This window comes from Pagrus pagrus (genome assembly GCF_965226575.1).
Source record: "Pagrus pagrus genome assembly, chromosome: 8".
Classification (NCBI taxonomy): Eukaryota; Metazoa; Chordata; class Actinopteri; order Spariformes; family Sparidae; genus Pagrus; species Pagrus pagrus.
Genome location: NC_140192.1, coordinates 18,213,461 through 18,234,091, shown reverse-complemented (window position 1 = coordinate 18,234,091; position 20,631 = coordinate 18,213,461). Strand labels below are relative to the sequence as shown.

General features: G+C 41.6%; 2 protein-coding genes and 1 long non-coding RNA gene across 3 annotated transcripts; all 3 read left to right on the top strand.

Moving 5' to 3' along the window:
- LOC311261009 (natterin-3-like) lies at positions 1 to 1,312 on the top strand (the record flags this gene model as incomplete). The annotated part of the gene is made up of 2 exons (XM_084359349.1): positions 1 to 112; positions 222 to 1,312. The coding sequence occupies 2 exons, from the start codon at positions 1 to 3 to the stop codon at positions 1,310 to 1,312; spliced, it is 1,203 nt and encodes a 400-aa protein (XP_084215475.1).
- Positions 1,313 to 2,817: 1,505 nt separating this feature from the next.
- ptrh1 (peptidyl-tRNA hydrolase 1 homolog) lies at positions 2,818 to 7,561 on the top strand. Its single transcript, XM_084359093.1, has 6 exons — positions 2,818 to 3,012; positions 3,309 to 3,437; positions 4,615 to 4,834; positions 5,984 to 6,083; positions 6,408 to 6,453; positions 6,563 to 7,561. The coding sequence occupies exons 2-6, from the start codon at positions 3,315 to 3,317 to the stop codon at positions 6,839 to 6,841; spliced, it is 768 nt and encodes a 255-aa protein (XP_084215219.1). The 5' UTR covers positions 2,818 to 3,012; positions 3,309 to 3,314; the 3' UTR covers positions 6,842 to 7,561.
- A 9,121-nt stretch (positions 7,562 to 16,682) lies between these two features.
- LOC311261093 lies at positions 16,683 to 18,545 on the top strand. The gene is made up of 2 exons (XR_014623087.1): positions 16,683 to 17,192; positions 18,130 to 18,545. It is a non-coding gene; the product is annotated as an uncharacterized lncRNA (long non-coding RNA).
- The last annotated feature ends 2,086 nt before the right edge of the window (positions 18,546 to 20,631 follow it).

The following is a 20,631-nucleotide window of genomic DNA, read 5'->3' as shown; positions in this document are numbered from 1 at the left end:
ATGAGGTGGTGTGTTGCTGTTGTCTTTGCAGTGCTGCAGCTGTGCAGCCCGGCGCTGCAGGCTGACCCACTGCTCTACATCTCCCAGCTGCAGGACGGGCAGGAGAGACCCAGTGAGTTACATCATAATAGTTTTATCTAGTCGGACACTCAAACAGAGTCGAATTGAAAAATATGTTTGTACCAAACTTACAGCCAGTTCCTTTCTGTCTTGTCATGTAGAGCCGTGGCTAAACCCCACACTGGAAAATGTCTTCCCTTCCCGGGAAGTCATCAAACCTGCTTTGATTAGAGACGTACCACAAACTGAGACGACGCCACACTCCCTCCCCATGTTTGGTGAACACACCAACCTCAAGTGGGTCGCCTGGGAGGGCTCCCTCCCAAACGGAGCTGTCGCCATCTTCAACGGCTACACCGAACGCACTGACTACGTGTGCAAAGTCAACTGCGAGGCCGGCTTCTACACTCCCAGCAAAGGGAACTTCTGCCAGTACCCTTACGCCGACAGAGAGTACAGGTCAGCCAAGTTTGAAGTGCTGGTCAACGTGGACCACTTTGAGTTCCTGCAGTGGGTCGAAGAGTCGTACGGTTCAGTCCCCCATTATGCTGTCAAAACCTGCCCCAACTCTGACATCTATGTGGGTAAAAACAAGTATGGTCTTGGCAAAGTGGTGACCCAACATGAGGCCTTCTTCCTTCCCTGGGAGGGTGATGAGTACTGGTACAAGAGCTACCAGGTTCTTGCTATCAACAGAGACAGCTACAGCCAGCACATCTCTCACGTGGAGTACGCCATCGACCAGATGGAGCTGTTCCACCATCCACCGGAGGCCCTGCAGTTCGCCAAAGTCACCAACCTGGAGTGCAGAAATGTGGAGAAGACGGTGAAACTGGAGAAGACCACTACGATGGAGAAGACCTGGGACATTGGCAGAGAGACCCGCAACGGCTCCGTCTCCACCATGACAGCCAAAGTGCCCATCCTCGGCCCGGGAAACGTGGACTTCTCCAAGGAGCAGACGGTGACCTTCTCAGAGGGAACCAAAATGGTGGAGTCCATCAGTCATGCTGTCTCTGTGAGCCTGGAAGTCCCACCCAACCACTCCTGCGCCGTGAGGATGGAAGGCAGGAAGATGACGGCTGACATCCCCTTCACCGGCAGGCTGAGCAGGACCAACCACAACGGAGACACTCACTGGACGTACATCACAGGCACCTACGACGGCGTGAGCGTCGGCGAGATCAATGCTGTGGTGGAGAGGTGTCAGCCGGTGACTGACGCTGTTCCCTGCTCCCCTGCTCAGGACTGATGATCAGTCTGCAGAACTTACAGCTGGAAAAGCAAATGTTGAAAGTGAAAGTTTCAAAATAAAATACAATTGAAATTATCAAGGATTTTCTTTTTTGTTGTCTTCCTTTAATTGAGATGTTTGAGGCCAAGTACTGACAGCAGACCCCAGACAGTCATTTTCAGATTTGTTAATCTGCTTATTACATGTCCAGCTACAAGACTGTTATATTAATTAAATCTCTTCAAGTACATTTACGTTAGAAATTTGAAATATGTGGCATAAATATTTCATAATTACACTGACTGTTTATACTATAAACATTTCTTTAGCCTTTCAGAACCAGAGTCTAAAAATTGCAGTATAATGCAGTATATTTATATTTTTGACTGGATAAGCAACTGTCCCCAGCCCCTCCACTAATTCTGATAAACACTGATATAAACTGAAATGACAAGGCCAAGGTGTATTTTACCAAATTAATGGATTGAAGTGTGTGGAATGACGTTACCACTGATGAATTATTATTTAATCCTTATCACATGCACAACGTACAATTAGGTTAATAGGTGCCCACAATACATTTTTTGTCCTGGGGCCCTCGTGTGGGTTAATCCAGCCTGTTCAATGCTCATGCTGATGGAAAGTCTGGTGTTTCATACTCTACAAACATTTCTGGAGTCTCACAGCAAACCAGCATTGCAGCACTCTCCTAAACAACTGAAGTAGATGGGGACTTTTGGGTTTTAAAACATTTAAAAACAACTGAAAAAGATGGCTCCTCACAGCTCGTCCAGCGTAATTCAAGTCTCTGTTCAAGCCTTACTCACCTACTTCAGATGGGATGCACACTTTAAGCTTATAGCAACAATGAAGATTTCAGGTCAAAAGAAGGGGTGTAAATACATCTTTTCAAATCAATTTGGGATCTCCAGGCTTCTGGAGTCTTGGATTACGTCAGACAAGCTACGTGGAGTCATTTTATGTTTGGTTTTTTGGTTTTTTAATGTTGATTTTTACTTTAAAAACAAAACAAAAAATCCCCTTCTACTTCAGTTGTTTGAGTGTTGCAACACTGTTATGCTGTGAAGCTCCAGAAATGTTTGGTGGACTACGAAACTTCTCCTGACTTTACCATCAGTGTTATCTGAGTAGATAACGACTGAATTTTCTGAACTTATTCTTTAAAGAATTGTTTAAATAGTATAGTCCTCAGAATTGAGTTTAAATAAAAATGAGATTGGATTTCTTATATTTGTCTTCATTAATACTGAGAAAGCAAAGCACATGATTTCACTGGTGGCTCCTGATTAGTTGAAAGTGTGTTAATCAGGAGAATCAAATACACAGCAATCAGAACACAACAATCAGTGTTTGCCTCTGAACAGACATAACATTTACTGTATATTGCCCTTTAGTGTTGGGTACAATATACTGTACTTCACAGTCCCCGAGCCAGAGGGCGCTGCAGCCCAACAGAGCAGGAAAATCCAGCTCAGTCATGTTGTCTTTATGACACTCATTGACTGCCTGGTGTGTGTGTGTGAGAGAAAGGCATGATGATAGGAGGACTGTCAGCTAATGTCACCTCATATTAGACTTGAGAATATTTTAAAAATGACATAAACTCGCAGTTTAACCGGTGTCCTGTGTTAGCCTGAGTTTTAGACGTGTTTTGTGATCGTCTGTTGATGTTTTGCTGACTTGAGTTAGCCAACAAGGTACAGTAGCCTAAGCTAACGCTTAGCATAGTAATAGCAGTTAAAGTTACCTTCACATAGTTTTTACATAAATGAGATAAAACAGTTCAGATACAGTGACTCTCATTGAAAAAAGTCGCTCCAGTGTCACAATGAAGATACAGGTTGTTTTCACAGGAAATGTTTCATCACTGCAAATCACTGAGAAAACGTTAAATTTGACATAATAACAAGAGCAGACAGTCTGTTTCATGGGCCGATTGAAGAAAGTCACAGGTTTGAGTAAATTGTGCCGATATTTGTCACTCTTTTTAAAGACACTGATGAACTTTGTCACAATGAGAGGACTTTTAACACGAGTCATAAACCGAGTTTTGCTGAGTGAGCTGTTTACACCAGCCATGGGCATTGAAGCAGAAATGCACACAGAAGGCCGCCGAAGGATGGTAAGTGTATTACCTCACACATCATCTACAGTTTGTGTAACACGTTGTGGCTCCATGTTTACTTAACTTTGGCTACCACGAGTTCACCTATCCCTTAAAATCGCCAGTCAATTTTATTGGTTTGACAGCCACCAAACTCCATTCAGAAATGTGATAATCGAACTTTGTTTCGCTGATTGAACAAAGTATCCATCCCATAATGTTAGTTCGAACACATTTTCTTAGTCAGTATAAACAACTATTCAATTCGGTATGAATTTAATTCAAATAAATGCTAGAGGCCAAATTAAATACTGAACTGCACCACTTCAACCATATCACTGAGCAAAGCTTCACTAAATTGACAGATTTTTGAATGGAGTTTGGCGAGTTCTCTCTGTTTACTGTACTACTGCTGTAATGTGACACAGTGGTTTAGTGACATTTTGTCTGTGATCAGTCCCAATTGGTCCAAGGAGTTTAGACACAAAAATGAATGGAGACTGAAGAAAAACACAAAACAGACATTGTATAGTATGAGATGTACGTTTTATTGTAATTGTGGCACTGTAGGGACAATTAGGTGGCATTTGTATTGTCCTTAAATAATTTGTCTGTTGACTTCCACTGTGTTAACTTGCATGTGCCTCTTCACTGTGTCCTGTTCAAGTCAAAATAAATTAAAGCTCAGTGTGTAGAGGCACAGCACAATGTTTGCAGTGTGTCAGCAGCCATAGAGCCGGAGTTTAATACAATGTAGTCTATAGTATTTCTGTTCACAGAGCTGTTGATGTTGCCAATGGATCAGTACCATCAGTACAAGGCAGTGGCTGTATACAGAATGTGTTCTGTGTGTTTATGTCAGCCTCCTCGGCTGAAATCAAACTCTCCCTGGCTTTTTATGACAGAGAACTGATATTGTAGAAGCAATAATGCATTTGTTCATCTCCTGTGTTTTAATAAAACCTTTTCATTGGATGGCGGCCAATCATCTGAATAAACTTAATCTATGGCACAGTGGAATAAAGTAAAAGTAACCATCCCATTATAACTAACTAACCCAATTTAAGGGTCACTATTCAAAGCATAGTCAACAATCAAATAACTAAAATAACAACAACACAACACAAAAGCTTCTCCACTGCAAGAGTGCAATGTTGCAGATGTGTGTATTTATGTGTGTTTGTGTGTGTGTCAGGTGGTGGGGCTGGGTAACCCAGGGATGGAGAGTACCAGACACAGCATCGGCATGGCGGTACTCGGAGCGCTCGCCACCCGGCTCAGCTTGGCTGACCGCTGGCGCAGCGACAAGCACGTGTCGGGTGAGGTCATCGTGTCAGAGATAGAACACGCACATGTGGTGCTGCTCCGTCCCAGGCTGCTGATGAACGTCAACGGAGTGTCAGTGGCCAAAGCAGGTGAGGTCACCGTCCGTCTGTGTCAATAGACTGATTTTGTTCAAGTGTTAAGCAATATGTAAGGCTTATTTTCTTACATTTTCATTTGAGTATTTATGACAGAGGTGAGCTCAGGAACAAACTATCTTTATGTCCTCTCTGCTCTTCGCCCCGACACTAATTGGTTTTGTTCAAAGTGCTCTATTAACAAATTTGATTTCTTTTTCTGTCTGTCTCTTTCTCAAGCACCTTGGTTTGCCATTAAATAAATTGCCTTTGTGGGACAAATAATTAATTAAACAGAAATTAAATCAACAACAGGAGAGTCTCACTGACGTCACACAGCGCGTGCGTGCGTATGCTAAAACTGAGAACTACAAATGACTTGTGTGTTCACATCAATTTCTGGACACAGATCTTTGTTCAGTTGTTCAGTTCTTGTAGTTATTACAGTTTCTAATAATTAGAGATGGAAAAAAAATCTAATTAAATTTACCTGTAGTGCTGTTTATCTGTCTAGATTATTTTTGGTGTAAACTGCAGAGTTTTGGAGATATCAGCCGTAGAGTTGTCTGCCTTCTCTCAAATATAAAGGAACAAGATGGAACTTGCAGTGCTCAAAGCGCCAAAAAATTAACCTCAACAGTAATTTCTCTCTACCAAACGACACCATCCAAACGTATCACCACTCAGAAGGAAATGTGCATTTCCTCCTGGATGAGAGGCTCATGCCCGTGACTACACGGGATGTCATCACTAATGGCGTCCTCGTTGGCTGAGCTGTAACATTAGCTAGCTTAATTAGCTTATTTGCTAGCCTCTCATCCATTAAAAGTATGCTTCCTTCTGCACGGGGATGCAGTTAACGTGTGTAGAAAATAATTAATAAATAAAGGTGCTCACCTTAAGGTCTACCGATTATCTTCAGGGTCATGATTTCTGGAAAGAGACATTGCTGTTGTATGGAATGTATTTTTTGGGCGCTATGAGCACCACAAGCCATCTAGTTCCATTATATTAAAAATAAGGCAGATAACTTGCACCAAAACAATCTAGGTGGATACATTTGTATTTTTGACTGTCCCTTTTAAATTTAGCGATTTATAATAGTCAACTGATGAAAGTGATTCCACGTTAAATGTTCTGAAGTATCTGTTCGTCCTCCAATAGCTCGTAAATACGGCATCAAGCCCGAGGACATCGTGCTGGTCCACGATGAACTGGACAAACCACTGGGGAAGATCGCCATCAAACATGGAGGAAGTGCCAGGTCGGTTTCCTTCATCATGTTCTTGTGATCTCAGGTTGGCTCAGAGAATACCTTGAAACTGATGTGTGAAGGTCTGGAACAGTAAAAGAAATGTTATTTGAAAAGCTTTGTGTCACACTAAGCAACAGACCTGACTATTGGTGGATCGAGTTACCTCTAAGAAATAATACCTCATCTTATTATGTGAAGTGACTGAAGATTTAGTGGTGCAAAAATAAACAAGAGCAATGCTTAATGTAATATTTAGTGTAAGAGAGTTTGATGTGCAAGAAAAACATGTTTAAAATTACACAGAGAATTCAAAATGAACTCTCTTCTTCACAGAGGTCATAATGGTGTCCGCTCCTGTGTAGACTGTCTTCAGACTGATGTAAGTGACTGTTAACACACAACTCTCCACAACACTGCAAGTCAAGTGAGGATAGAGGATGTGAGTGGTACCCAGTTAACAGCAGGACGGTCTCGTGTCCCTCCTGCAGGTGATGCCCAGACTTCGGGTCGGGATCGGCCGGCCGGCGGGGCAAATGTCGGTGGAGCGTCACGTCCTGGGCCGGTTCTCCTCAGAGGAGCAGAAGGTTCTGGACTCTGTTCTTGTCCAAAGTGTGGACATCCTCCTCTCCAAGTTCCTCCAGCAGGACTCTCAACAGGACTCCCAGTCTCCCTCCTCACCAGCAGGGGGCAGACAGGCAGCACAGAAGAGGAAGGAGAGGGAGCGCTCAGACTCTCCAGCTAAGGACTCTGCTGCTGCTCAGACATGAAGCTCCAAGTTTGTTAACTTAAACAGGAGAAAACATGATCCATTACAGAGAGGGGATCTTTATTGAGACTGTATTTGTTCTCTGGTGGGAATTAAATGAGGAGACCCACATTTCTACAGAGCATGATAACAGCTCAAAACGATGGAGTCAGGAGCAGAGTAACCACAAAAACAGGCTAAAAGTTCAAAATGGATGTATGCCACGACCTGCAGAGCTGCAGCTAATTTTGTGTGTATTTATTTATAAAGTCTGATTTTACTCTATCAAATGCCTGATGTTTCTGACTGTTGGCTGAGATTAATCCCTCATATTTGAACAGATTTAAGTGTCACAGGCAGAACAATAAGTGATGCGTGTTAAATGTGGAGCCACCAATTTATAAATGATATCAAACCTTGCAAGACGACATTTTTGAAACGTTAAGAAATTTTCTGATGACTAACTGAACATGAATGGGCGGAACTATTTTATCAGGTTCATTTATCTCATTGTTGTCATTCACTATGTGTATTTTGAAGCACATACAGATGCAGAATAAAAATTTCTATACATTTATTATGTTAACAAAGTTAACAACAGCAAATTATGAAGGCTGTGCAGCCTTGGTGGAGGTCTGCAGTGGAGTCCGACTGATACCGCATTTTAGGCTAGTACCAGTATCAATAATTGAGAGAAATAATGTATCCCATGACATTTATTCATTGATGGATTAGACATGTGGTGCTGGAGGGTGTGGAGACAGTCAAAGGATGGATAGGTGGTGTTACACTGTGAGTGCAACAGAGGCTGATACTGAACTGTAGAAGCTGCTGTGCAGAAATATGTCAAAAATATACCTTACTTTAGGTTTTCATTTTGGATTTAAGATGATTTCAATTACATGTAAACTCAAAAGCCATCAGTACATGACTCATACAACGGATCTAGACCACTTGTAAATTTTGTTCATACACAAGGTGGTAATTCCTGCGGGGGAAGGAGGGGGCATGTGAGCTTAAATTTCTGTCTTACTGTCCAGACACTATAATTCAGAGGAGAGCTTCTTCTGAATCAGCTCCAGTTATTACTGTGTACTCAATCCAGTGATCTTAACAAGCAGCGGCGATGCTGTGTCTGCTTCTTTGCCATTATCCATCAGAAAGTTTCAGGTATCAATGAAGAAAACTAAATATGATTTTAAGTAGGGACGTTTACATAACATTTAAATCCTGTATGCCACTATTATTATGGAAATCACACCAAATCAATGATAAAAAGATAATTTTATAATAATGAGGTATATGGCTCACTGTTTATAAATGACCTGAAGCTTATCTTTGGCATTTCTGTGCTGTGATACTGATGTATCTGTGATAAGCAGATGGTTTGTTAACACAGCAGTGATGTTTGGCCACTTGCATGTATCATCAGGGGACAATGGTGGTACTCTCACACACTGTTGACTGTATTTCACTTCGTTTTATGACTTGAAACAGACATTTTGATCCAAAGTGGATCTTTGTTTGGTTGATTCTGTATTTGAGGATACATCTCTCTAACCGCAGCTGTTATTATCAATGTTATAGGCAAGTTAGAAGGTTGGAGGTTAAAGCCACAAAACCTAGAAATGCCACTTGTCTGCATTGTATGACATTAAACTGAACTTTAACAGGCTTCCTTTGCGTTAATGTGCGTGCATTTTAAGTTAAAAGACTAACAAGAGGGTTGCTTCTGTGTGATGCACTTCTAACAAGTTGAGAGTCAAGAACTGAACTGGGGAAAAAAACAAAAACCTCTTGTCTTGAAGCTCAATTTCTCCTCTTTTGTATCTAAAAGTGAAAGCGAGCCTCTTCATGCTGCTGTCACCCAAACATACGGTTCTCCTCACACGCTGCTCTCCTCCATCTTGTCCTCCCTGATGTGGCTCTTTTGGCTAAAAACATATTGATTTCCCCTTCCGATTGTCACACTAATTACACTCTTCATCAATTAGGTGTCTTTAATGAGTTGCATCCAGTCAAGAGGCGCACTGCGTTCTCACACTGCAGAGAATGCCAGAGGAGGGAGGGTTCGGCGGGGGGAGGTGGTGGACAAAAAAAGCCAGAAAAGAGCATATAAAACAGCGGAAAGAGGCCGACGAGCTGCTGAATGAGGGAAATCAATACAAAGGAGGCCAGTAGATTGCGATGGAGGGCTGAAGAAGAAAGGCAGGCGAGAAACAAAAGGGGCCAAACATTGTTTAGACCCGGTTTGTTTGAGGCCTTCTGTCCTGCTGTAGCTCAGAGTCACAATAGCTGCAGGGACACACTTGTGGACCTGAGGAGGAGGAGGGGGGCTCAAAGGAAACTTCTTCACTCCATGACACCCCCCCACAACCACACACACACACACACGCATATACCCTGAACACCCCTCACCCTCTTAAAACCCCCCGTCTTTCTCTGCTGTGACCCCGTTGAGCCACCCTTTGCCTTCATCAGGCCACTTTCCCAGCCCCTCCTGGCTGGTCAGCTTTAGGAGGCTTCACCAGTGGCTTCAATAACTTCTTCTGCAGGGGTCAGAGGTCAGCAGTGGGGCTGGACACCTGGGTCTTTAGAGGAGACCACGAAAGGGACCCCCAACCTCCCCCCTATGCTCTATGGCCAGGCGTAGCGGGGCTAACAGTGGCCTGGTGGGGGGTCTTCCCACATGTGCTAACTCTGCAGTAACACAAAACAAGCCCACTGACTTCACTGAGATGCTGAGGAGGCTAATTAAGAAGAGCTACATTAATATAACATAGACACTTGTACACTCTTCAAGCTCTGGTAAATATAATTTAACCATGCTGTCGTCGTGGCTCCATGGAGGGCAATGTCCACACTTTGGTCTAGAATGAAATATCTCAATAGCTGTTGGATGGATCACTATGAAATTCATGTTCCCACTGAATTAATCCTACTGACTTTGATTTTTCCTCTAGTGCCACCATGAAGTTGACAGGGAAATGTCTAAACATCTACCTGATGGATTGGCAGCGAATTTTGCTGTAATTTAATTGTGTTCAATGCTGGTTACCAACACACTAAATTGAGATGATAACTGAGCTAATAAATGGATGCTGTGCTGACATTAGCATTTACCTCAAAGGACTGCTGCCTTACTTAGCTGCAGTATGGCTATAGACTTCTCATCTTGTCATATTAAAAGTCCAGAGTGTAAGGTTTAGTGGCATCTAGCGGTGAGGCTGCAGATACAACACGAACACAGCTCGTCTCACCAAGCGTTTAGAAGAAACTACAGTGGCAGCTAAAATGTGAAACTCTCTCTTCAGAGCCAGTCAGTACATTAACATGATGTTAGAAAAAGTCAGACTATTGTGTTAGTCAAACCTTAGTTGGACCTCAACTGGCCTTGGGGTTCTGCGTATGCACCACAGACCCCACACCGGGCATTGACCCGGAAGTCGTCCATGGCATAAATCAGTAGTAGGAAGCCGGGAAAAACAAAAGAGGACAACGACGACGGTATTAATACAATATATATTATGTAATGTATAGCGGCAAGAAGTCATCCATGTTGTCACCGTTCGCTGTGCAGCCCGTCTCAACTTGTTTCGTATGTGACGTAACAGGTCAACAGTAGCAACTAGCTAAAAGAGTGCATATTGCCATCTATACCGTGGTCGAGTCGGACATACATCTGTCAATACATCCATTCTCCCCTGGTGCTTGCATACTGGGACAATGACAGTAGTCCTAATCAAGCTATGACCGTAGCTCGACTTAGGTGTGTATGGAGACGTATTCAGTGTTGTCCGTTCTGGGCTAATGTAGAAACATGTCAGACTCTGTAGAAGAGGACTTGCTTCCTCTCCAGATAGCCCATTCTCACTCCCAACACATCAAAAGCTGCAGCCTGATCATTAGCCATCGGTTTGATTTCAGCTGCTAGAGTTTGACCATGTAGTTTCCCCTGCATCTCTCCTTGAAGCAAGAAAAGGGGGTTGTTATGTAATGTGAATAAGTTAACAAACGTAAATGACATAACTTGTGTCACGCAGGTGATGGAACTTCCATTACAAAAGATATGTTACTGAACTTACTTAACCCTAACCCAAAATATGATCTTTTCCTAAACCTGACAAGTAGTTTTAGTGTTTTAACTTGACAAAGTACTTTTTGTGCCTAAACCTAACCAAACGGTGACTTTTTGACAACATCAATAACAATCCAAAAGTGACATTAATATGTGAACTGCTTGTCAGCAAGCTTTATTTTGAAAGTCTAACAAGTCTGCATATTACATATTATTACTACCTTGACTGCGAAGCCTTTCATGTGCAAATCTTCTGCTGTATGAGTAGGTAGAGGTCATAGTTTGAAGCTTAAGGCCACTGACCAAGCTGCTTTATTTGATGAGTTGGGAGTGAGATCATGTTGCTGTAGATGTAGAAGACTCTTTCCAAAGTAACAAATATTTAATCAAATGACTGGCCTCATGTGAAAGAGAGAAGTCTCACCAACTTTGCAGCCCAGCTAAGCTTTTTATCTTCTCTTAGTTCACACTCACTCACTTCAGTCTCATGCATGTTTCCAGCTGAAGCAGGCAGCTGTTTTCAACAACAAAGAAATTACCCCCACTGTAGACTACCTAGCCAGCATCAAATGGGAGACAAAGCAGGAGAAAGAAAGTGAGCTTTAAACACGAGCTGTGACCTGGTAGTGATGAGCTCGCCCTGCTATCCTGTCTTTGAACGGCCACTCATTTGTATTCATCTGTTGGAGCGATTCACACAATCATGGCTGACCTGTCTTTGGTGTTACTGGTTTTCCTGGTTCCATATGGCACTGGGATCCCGAGACCAGTTCCTGACCACAGTTACTATCGTTACCTTGACAACCTGTTGCACCACCAACCTGCTACAGAGGCATGTGGTGTTAGTGGTGGTTGACATACAAGACAAGACAAGCGACTCTTGTCCTGTGTCTGAGTTGAAGTGTAGCCTTACTGCAGACATCAACGGCTCCCAAACGGAGGTCCAAGCACTATAGGGGCCCCATGAATGTAGAGTAATTTCACCACCGTCTTTTCTCTGTCTCCACTGTCAGGAAAGGATTTTGGTGGGCTGATGTCAAAGACCAATATGTATATATGATGTAAAGGTTTAATCCCAACTTGACATCGTTTCTGCAAGCACAGTAACATCCAACAGTTTATTTCATATTGGTATATTTGCTCAAAGGTAACAAACAATTGAATTTAAAACAAAAAATCCTGTGTTACAAACTGTGTGAAGTTCGAAACACTTGTGAAAATTGGCCCGTCACTTTTTCAAAAAGTCTAGTTCAGCAAATTCAAACTAACGTGATTCAGTCGAATCAATTTCAACACAACTGATGTAGCAAAAGCCACATACAGAATCAGGCTATCTTATCTAGATAGCCTTTTTACAAGCTTCAGGCGAAGGTCCAGATGGTGACGAGGTTGTACAGTTGACGTTGCTCCTTTCAGCTAGCAGCTGAGTCCTCAGGTTCATTGTGTTTGCAGTGTAACGCAGCTGGTGTTTTTAAGCGACAGTCTAATTGGTGTTGGTATTTTTCTACAGTGTAGATCCAAAAATACTTGCGCACTCTGCTTCTCATACGCTTTGGTGTCGTGACTATCTGATCAGCACGGCTTTGCTCGCCATCACCCTCCTCCATTTTTATCCATCAGCTTGGTTAAGTCTCTTAACTGGTCCAGTTGATTGTAAGAGCTCCCGTTCTGGATCCATCATTTCAGCTTCACCCAAATAAAAGTCAGGATGTTTCAACTTTTGCTGCTCACAATTTTTTTAACCATTCTCTCCCAAATTCCCTCAACTTTATAGTGCAACACTATTTGCCAAAGTGCCCCAGTAATAGTGGCCTTTACCACTACATTGTGATCTCATAGTGTATTTATGTTACTTTTAAGGCATATTGTGCTTGTTCTTTTTTATTTGTTTTGAGGCTATCTCTTGTCCTATAATCGACAATTTTTGTAAGGTTGAAATTTGGTGCAGTTGTCCTTTAATTGTATTTTTATTTCGTACAGTTGCGTTATATTCAAATCAGACTAGTCAGTTCACTCATAGTGCCCCTGTGGTCTAGAATAAATGACCTTTCTGTGCTTCATTTTACGATTATGCCCATTGGTCTGAAGGTATCCCTCATGATGTCCCTATAATATTTCTGTAGGGACTGAATAGTAGTTTATAGTGACCTTAATGTATTTTATCTCTTGGTGTATTACTGTAATGTCCCAGTAGGGACCTGTAGTTGTCTTTCATTATCACTACAGCTCCTTTTTTCATGAGGCTTCTTTCTTTTTTTTTCCCCTCCTGCATCACAGAAAAGACTGAAGCCGTCCTGGTTTCCCATGGCAGAGCCGTGTGTTACAGTGAATCCAGGCCCGTTGGGGATCCTTTTCTCATTCGTCTCTTTCCGATGAGCAAGCATTAATAACGCGTCCTTCTCCCCTTTCATAGCCATAATCTCCAGTGATCTCGGGCCTCCCGCACTAAATTATTCTTACAGGGCCATGAAAAGGCAGCAGCGGGGCCCTTTAAGAGGCAAATGAGCATCCAACGTGCAAAGATGTTCCCAGCAACGGAAATGTTAACTCACCGTACAGAGCAGAGCAGGGCAGAGGGACTGCACTGACATGTCTGATGAGAGGGGAAGGAAGGGTCCACCATCGCCCTGAAGGCAAAGCCTGCTGGGTAATTTCTCCTTTAACCCCTTGTCTAACTGTTTACATTTGGCTTTAAGCTGATAGTTTTGTACAGAACGGCTCGCGAGGAGTGCAACAGTAAAGATTCACGGGCTGGATTATCACCCTGGGATCCATGATGTAGGTCTGAGAAGCCAGTACAGATACCAGTCATTTCACGATTTTATTTCTTACTGTTTCATGCCTAAAATGACAAATTCTTCCATGGTGAGCAGCTATTTCTGGATCTGAACCATATGTGTTTCAACACCAGCTTCTAGATATATTATATCTACATTTTCACATAGCACAGCATTTCAGGAAATCACATTCACATGGGACGATTCTGAAGCTCGCCATTTCCGTCCACCGCCAGTGCAGTAAGTAGTGGTTAATGTAGCGCTGCTCCTTTTATTCGACTGTGACCACCTGCTTTCCCAAACCTTAAACATGCTGTATAGTTGCCATGCACAGATAGTGTAAAAAGAAAAGAAAAATAGGGTTGTTTTTCCCAATTTCAGCCAAATATGACAAATATTTATTACCTCTATAGAAGGTCTGGGCGACAAACCTCTAAAAAACAGTCAGACAACATGTGAAAATTGACATTTCTACTGGAAATATGGTAAGTTTAAGGACGATGTAAGAGGTGCATGGGACAGAATAAGGAGGTCACATCACAGGGCTTTGACAATCCAGCAATAACTTTCTTTGAAGCATACTGAGACCTTTAATTCATTGAGTTACATTGCTATAAACTATGGATTGCACTGTGCTGAACTTCATGACATTTACTCATGTAACGCACAAATTTGAGGTACTTGCATTTACATTAGTCGTTTCCTTTTGTGCCTTTCTTGACTTCTTCTCAGCTATCTCAGAAGGACAGACTGTACGTTTTACTTCACTTATCTGACAGCTTTAGGATGCAGGTTCAGGTCAGCTCTCAGTCCTCCTTCATGACACTGAACAGATGGTGAAACTTTCCTCTCAGCAGAGGGTTGACAGTTTGTAGTCCTAGAAGTGTTTGAGCTGTGGAGTCCCCCTCCACATTTTCCAGACACATTCTCAGTTTTTGGTTTTGATTTATGCTGAAAATAAATCAAAAGAACAAAAGAGTGACTTTCTGTATAGAAATCCATTTTAATGTAAAAAAAAGAAGAATAGCACAAGCAGGCTGAGCTGACTGAACATATGACGCCATCTCGACTGTCACAACCTGTAAACATCACCTGGTCTCATCTGCATCATCTGCTTCGACATCTTTGTAATCAGTATTGACTTCAGGAGGGAAATCAATAAGGTATATTGGCTTTGACCCTGGATTCACCTCATCCCTGTGTGCCTTCACCACATTTGTGTTTGTGTCTGATAGAAAAGTTCAGAGAAGCTGAACCTGTGATCAAGTATTTTAATATTGTCCATGTTGGGTCATTTTGAATGAGGTAATTTAACAGCTTCTCTGGGGCGGGAGGTTTCAGATGAGTCAGTGCAGTTTCATCTCTGTGCGTCCAGTGCAGAGATACACAGGTCCAGGGTGTGTTTAGCCTAGCTTAGCATAAAGACCATAAGCAGGGGGAAACTGCTAGCCTAGCTTCATTAAAAGAGAAAGAAAAATAAACATTCCCACGACTTCAAAGCTTTTCAGCTTGTTGTTTTCCTGTTCTGAACTGAAGTTTGATTGATGACGTTGTTTTGTTATTTTCATTGCTCTCTTTTTAAAATCTTGTTAGGCAATAAACGCTGATCTCTTCATTTTAGTTACAAAATAATATATTTTTGTTTTACTCGATTTTGTTTATTTATAATTAATTTACATTTTAATTGAAACATTTGTCAAATACTTAGGTTATAGATTTTGAAGAGGTGTAATCATGTAAATCATCATTGTAAAATGATGATGAAATTTAATGTAAGTGTAAGGAAATAAGGTATTCAAGGATAATAATCAATCTTTCTTATAATATGTTTTATTCATATTTATACTGTATGCATTTATGCATTTAATTTAACTTAAAACATTATTCATAAAAATATGACATATTTTTTGAGGGGTTATTCGTTGTATTTAGTTGACACACAGTTTCACCTTAAGGTCCAGCACTTCTGGATCCTTCGATCACATCACATGATCTTAATAACCTCAAGGATGAAGATCATGAAAACTAATTCCCTTTATTCCCAGATCAGATTAAGTAATCAATGAATCAATGTTTTTATTCAAAATTTCAAATAAAAACTTAAAGGTGCTCTATGTAGTTTGGGAGAAGTAATTTTAATCAGAAGAGAAAGATCTTTTTCATGACTGAATAAACGGAATAAACAAACTGACCTTAAAGGACAACACAATTTCATGCTGTTTTATTTTGTTTATATGTGGCGGACCCTGCCACCTTTCTAGCTTTAAACAGTGTTCTTGGGACCTTATTTTCCTTTGAGAACAGCTTGTTTATTCAGTTATGGAAAATATAAATATGATTTTGTATTATTTCCTCATTAATAATGTAAATATTAAAATTCTGAATTTGAATTTCGTCTCCAAAACTGCACAATGCCCCTTTAATATTTCTATTTATTTTTTTCATTTTAATTAATAGCATCAAACGAAATACAGTTTGTTTTTTTGTTTTTTATAGATTGAAATCACTTTAAGAAAAATACTAAAAGGTCAAATATTAAAAGAAAATGTTTGACACTTTTTTTTTTTTTTAAGTAGATTTCGTTTGCCTGAGTTGGTGCGTCTTTTTGTTTATTGTTGTGATTGTTTTCCCACCATCACATCATCAGTGAGGGAAACCTCTGAGAGCTCCAACTGTCTCTTTACACCAGCAGCGAGGAGGGAAACGTCATCTGTGGCGCTCAGTGCGTGTGTGTGCGTGTGTGTGTGTGTGTGTGTGTGTGTTGGGGGGTTAACAGTGTTTTGATTGTAATTGGAAAATGAAGAAAAAGCAAAAGAGAGAGAGAGAGAGAGAGAGAGAGAGAGGAAAAATAAGACCGTTGTGTCTTTAAGAGGTTTGCTGGTCCTTCATTCGCAGCTGCTCTCTCTCTCTCTCTCTCTCAGTGCAGATCCATTACTTCTTCTTCTTCTTCTTCTCCTTCTTCTTCTTCTCCTCCTCCTCCTCCGGGCACAATGGGCATTTATCATCAACCCCCGCGGTGTGTGTGAACGTGTGTGTTTATTCAAATCTCAGTACCAAGAGCGGACCGGCCCCACTCCCGAGCTCTCTCTCGGTGACACGGACGCACCGGGGCTTATTGTTGGAGGAGCCCCAGAAAAAGCCCCCTCAAATCGGCCGGTGAGGGGAGGGAGGAGGAAGGTCGGAGGAGAACGGGAGCGACAGAGGAAGCAGGAGCCGGCGGTGGTTGTGGATGTGGCGGCGGCGGCGGCGGCGGCGGCGGCGTGACCGTCCTCGCACCCCCGTCCTCCCTGCGACCATCCGGGGGGAGCATCCAGCCTGCCTGGCCGCCTCCATCCCTCCATCCCTCCCTCCGTCCACCAGCCTCTCCTCGCCGCCGCTGGAGGAGCCCCCTCACACCGCTCCACATTTCTCTCCTGGAACTACACGCGGTGGAGCAGGTGCATCACGCAACCTGCAACACATTTCCCCTCATTTATCCTCTCTTGTTGCAGGTTCGTGCGAGGAAAAGGTGATAAACGGTAGTTGCATCTGTTTTCTTTCTTTTTCTTTTTTTTTTTTTGGGAGCTTTTCCTTTTTCTTTTTTCTTTTTTAGGGGGAAACTACAAGAGGGAGGAAGGCAGGAAGGATGGAGGAGAGAGATGCGTCTTAACAGGTGCAGATATGGCGGACAGGAGTTTTTGGGCAAAAACTGCTCTCTTCTTCTTCTTCTTCCTCTTTCTTCTTCTTCTTTCTTCTTCCTCCACTCCACCTAAAGTTATCCCCTCTGTTCGTGTGATATTTGTGAATGGGAGTTATTTTCCCCCCCGGCTGCTGTTTTTTGGGGGGATTATTTCATATAAATTGGAGAGCTGCTGCTAATTAGCGGCTGTAATTGGATAACATGGCTGATGTGGCCTGTGATGTGATGTGCGGTGTGTTTGAGTGTGAACGCGCTGCTGGTGACTCCACTTTGGATTTTGAATCGTGATGGAGGAGAAGATTCACTTCTTTTTTCTTTTTGTCCTCCTCTGATTGTGACACTTTGCTGCTTCTCCCTCTCCTTCATGTCCGCTTCAAAGCTGATTTGATTTGTATTTTTGAGCTCTAGCTGCTGATTGTCCAAACGCAATTCTTGTGAAATTTCGATTCCAAACCCGAGAATTGTGCCTGGACATCTGTTGCTGGACGCTCCTGCACTTCTGATCCTCTTTTACCGGATAAAACCTGACTTTTGTTTTTTTTTAAATCCTCTGCATGTTGCTCATCCGATCCATTATTTCCAGCACATGCTCACCTTCTCCATGATCCTTTGGGTGTTCAGCTCATGCATGTTTTGGGCTCTCTGTTGCCACCTTTAATTTGACTCCGATTTCCTTTTTTTTTTTAATGAACTTTAAGCGCTTATTTTGGCTCCTTTAACTGATGAACTGAAGCAGAAAAAAGCCCCAAACACTCACTTTTTTTTTTTCTTTCCAGATTTGGTTTCATTGCAGGCCTGCAGCAGAAGGAGGCCAAGCAAAAAATAAAGAGTGATGATTAAGTATTTTACAAGCTGGGACATTTTTTCTAAGTTGTTGGAGTGAAACTAATATTTCCCAGGCAGGCCCAGCTCCACAGCTTCTCTCTTTATTCGCACTTTTCCTGCTGAAAACCTCGCAGGGAAGGTTTATTGTCGCTCCACTGGTGAGCTTTTGTTGCCGCCTTTTGTTGGCGTTTTGGGGATTATAATTTGCATAATTCTTCAGGAATGTATCATTTTAATTTTGTTTAACAAACCGTGACCTTTTCCAAGCCCTTTATCCTTTTGATAAAGGATGCCATTACAAGCCAATAAAGACGGAATTCGTTTGTACTGATTCTGCTGTTGATGAATAATAAAGAATTAATGATCATTGAAGGCATCAGATTTTATTTGTATTGTTCCACGTTTTTCTTTTCTTCTTCTTCGTCTCGTCATCTTTCCTGATTTATTTGATCTCATCTGCATCCAGGTTTCCAAAAACACATTTATTTCTTTTTTAATTTTAAAAGTAGAGCTTGTAAAGATTTTTTTTTTTCCCCAAAGATCTTTAATTCCTTCTTTTTTCTTTTTTTTTTAGGTCCAACAGGCCTCGTGTTTAGTTTTTCTTTGGATGTAGTTTCAGTCATGTGACCTCTTTCATTCTGACATCATTCATCAGGTATCAAAAGATGGGTAAAAACATCCTACCTTTAAAAACGCCTGTTGTTAAAGGTAGGGTGACAGAAAAATGGAGTTTCAGTCCCTAAACAATGGCTGGACTAATTAAAAAAAGAAAAAAAAAAAAATTTTAACTTTACACCCTGGTTAATGTAAAAACATTTTGAGAAAGTTTGAAACTTCAGTAATGTGTCAGATTGAATTTCTCTTTTTCCAAACTTAAATGTATAAATTAGAGAAACTATCCTCTACAGAGATTCAGTGTGTTTCAGTGTCTGAGCTGTGACATGACAGGGATGTGAAAAGCTGTCAGCAGCAGGGTAAACCAAACCCTCAGTTTGACTTTGGCCTCCATGGGTTTTGGGACAGGGGTCTGTTTGATTTTCACACCACAGCATCACCCCGGCTCGGATGCGTCGGGTCTCCTCAGGCTAATTTGCTGCTGTAATCCGCTCTCAGCGTGTTGCCCGAGGAGCTGGGCAGCTCTAGGACGAAGCTCGGCCTCAAAACAGTGGATTAAAAACTCGGGGAGGTGTGTGTGCCGAGTCCAAACACCACCACCCAAGTTGGAGGGAGAAAAACACACAGGTCGTCTGTTGACCGAGTGCCACTGAACGCCCCATCATGACTGGATCAGAGGGTTAAAACAGGGGAGACTGGTGTCAGAATGATTTGGGTTCATGAGAGGAGCATTAAACATTAGATAGATACTTTGTGTCAGGCTGCTTTGACACATACATATATTTTCTGCATTTCTGCAAGTTCTTAAATTTTAAATTTTGTCTAGACACAAGAAGCTAAGCAGGAACTTTGCTTCAGTATAATACATCTAAAACTGGCAAAGTTTTGACTGAAGTCCTTTTGATAACTGATCGACAATTAGTTCTGGAGACGTTGGTGTCAAAGTGTAACATCAGAAAGCATTTAGAAGATTTCTGAAACAAAATGTAATTGTAAAGTCTTAATTTAAGGATCAAATATTAAACTGTAAAAACACAAAAAAAGAAAAAGAAAAGCTTTTATCTCTTCTTAAAGGGCACTGTGTAGTTTTGGAGAAGACATTTTTTATTTTTACAATGTGAATGAGGTAATAATACAAACTGCACAAACAAGCTGTTCTCGGAGGATAATAAGGTCCCAGAACACTGTTTGAAGCCAGAAAGGTGGCAGGGTCCGCCACATATAAACAAAGTAAAACAGTATGAAATTGTGTTGAACTTTAATTTTAATAATTTTGCTGATTCAGTTTGTTTTGGCATTTAAGAAAATCAGTCAGTGAAGATCTTTCTCTTCTGATTAAAATGTTTTCTCCAAAATGACATAGTGCACCTTTAAAGTGGTACTTTGACTTAAAAACAAATTAATATCTTACTTGCCATCCTTTATTATTGCCACCAGCTTGACCAAAGAGACTCTCTTTGTGGGTGATTAATAATCATCCAGTCACTTAAAAAAATGGCAACATAACTATAATTGTGTGCAGCAGAGATACATGAGTGTTTTCCTCTTAAATCTTGCACTCGCACAGATTTATCCTGTGACTCCTTGCGGGGGTCCTGACCCAAGGTTGGGAACCACTCTCTTATTGCATCAGTTTTAAAAAAGTGATATTTGTAAAGCTAAAACTCAGGTTTTACAAAGGAGGATTTGTGTGAATATTATGAACAGAATTGGGCGATTAAAGATTCAGCGAGGGAACAAATTTCATTATTCCAGCAGCTTGGAGCAGGATTCAAATATTGAACCACACCCTCTGTTTATTTCCCATCGATTAGTAGAAAAACAGTCTGAATTCCTGG

Excerpts from the sequence above, each read along its gene's own strand:
- ptrh1 (XM_084359093.1), top strand. The coding sequence starts at position 3,315 with ATGAACTTTGTCACAATGAGAGGACTTTTAACACGAGTCATAAACCGA. Across the intron at positions 3,438-4,614 it reads CAGAAGGCCGCCGAAGGATG|GTGGTGGGGCTGGGTAACCC; the intron begins GTAAGTGTATTA and ends TGTGTGTGTCAG. Across the intron at positions 4,835-5,983 it reads AGTGTCAGTGGCCAAAGCAG|CTCGTAAATACGGCATCAAG; the intron begins GTGAGGTCACCG and ends GTCCTCCAATAG.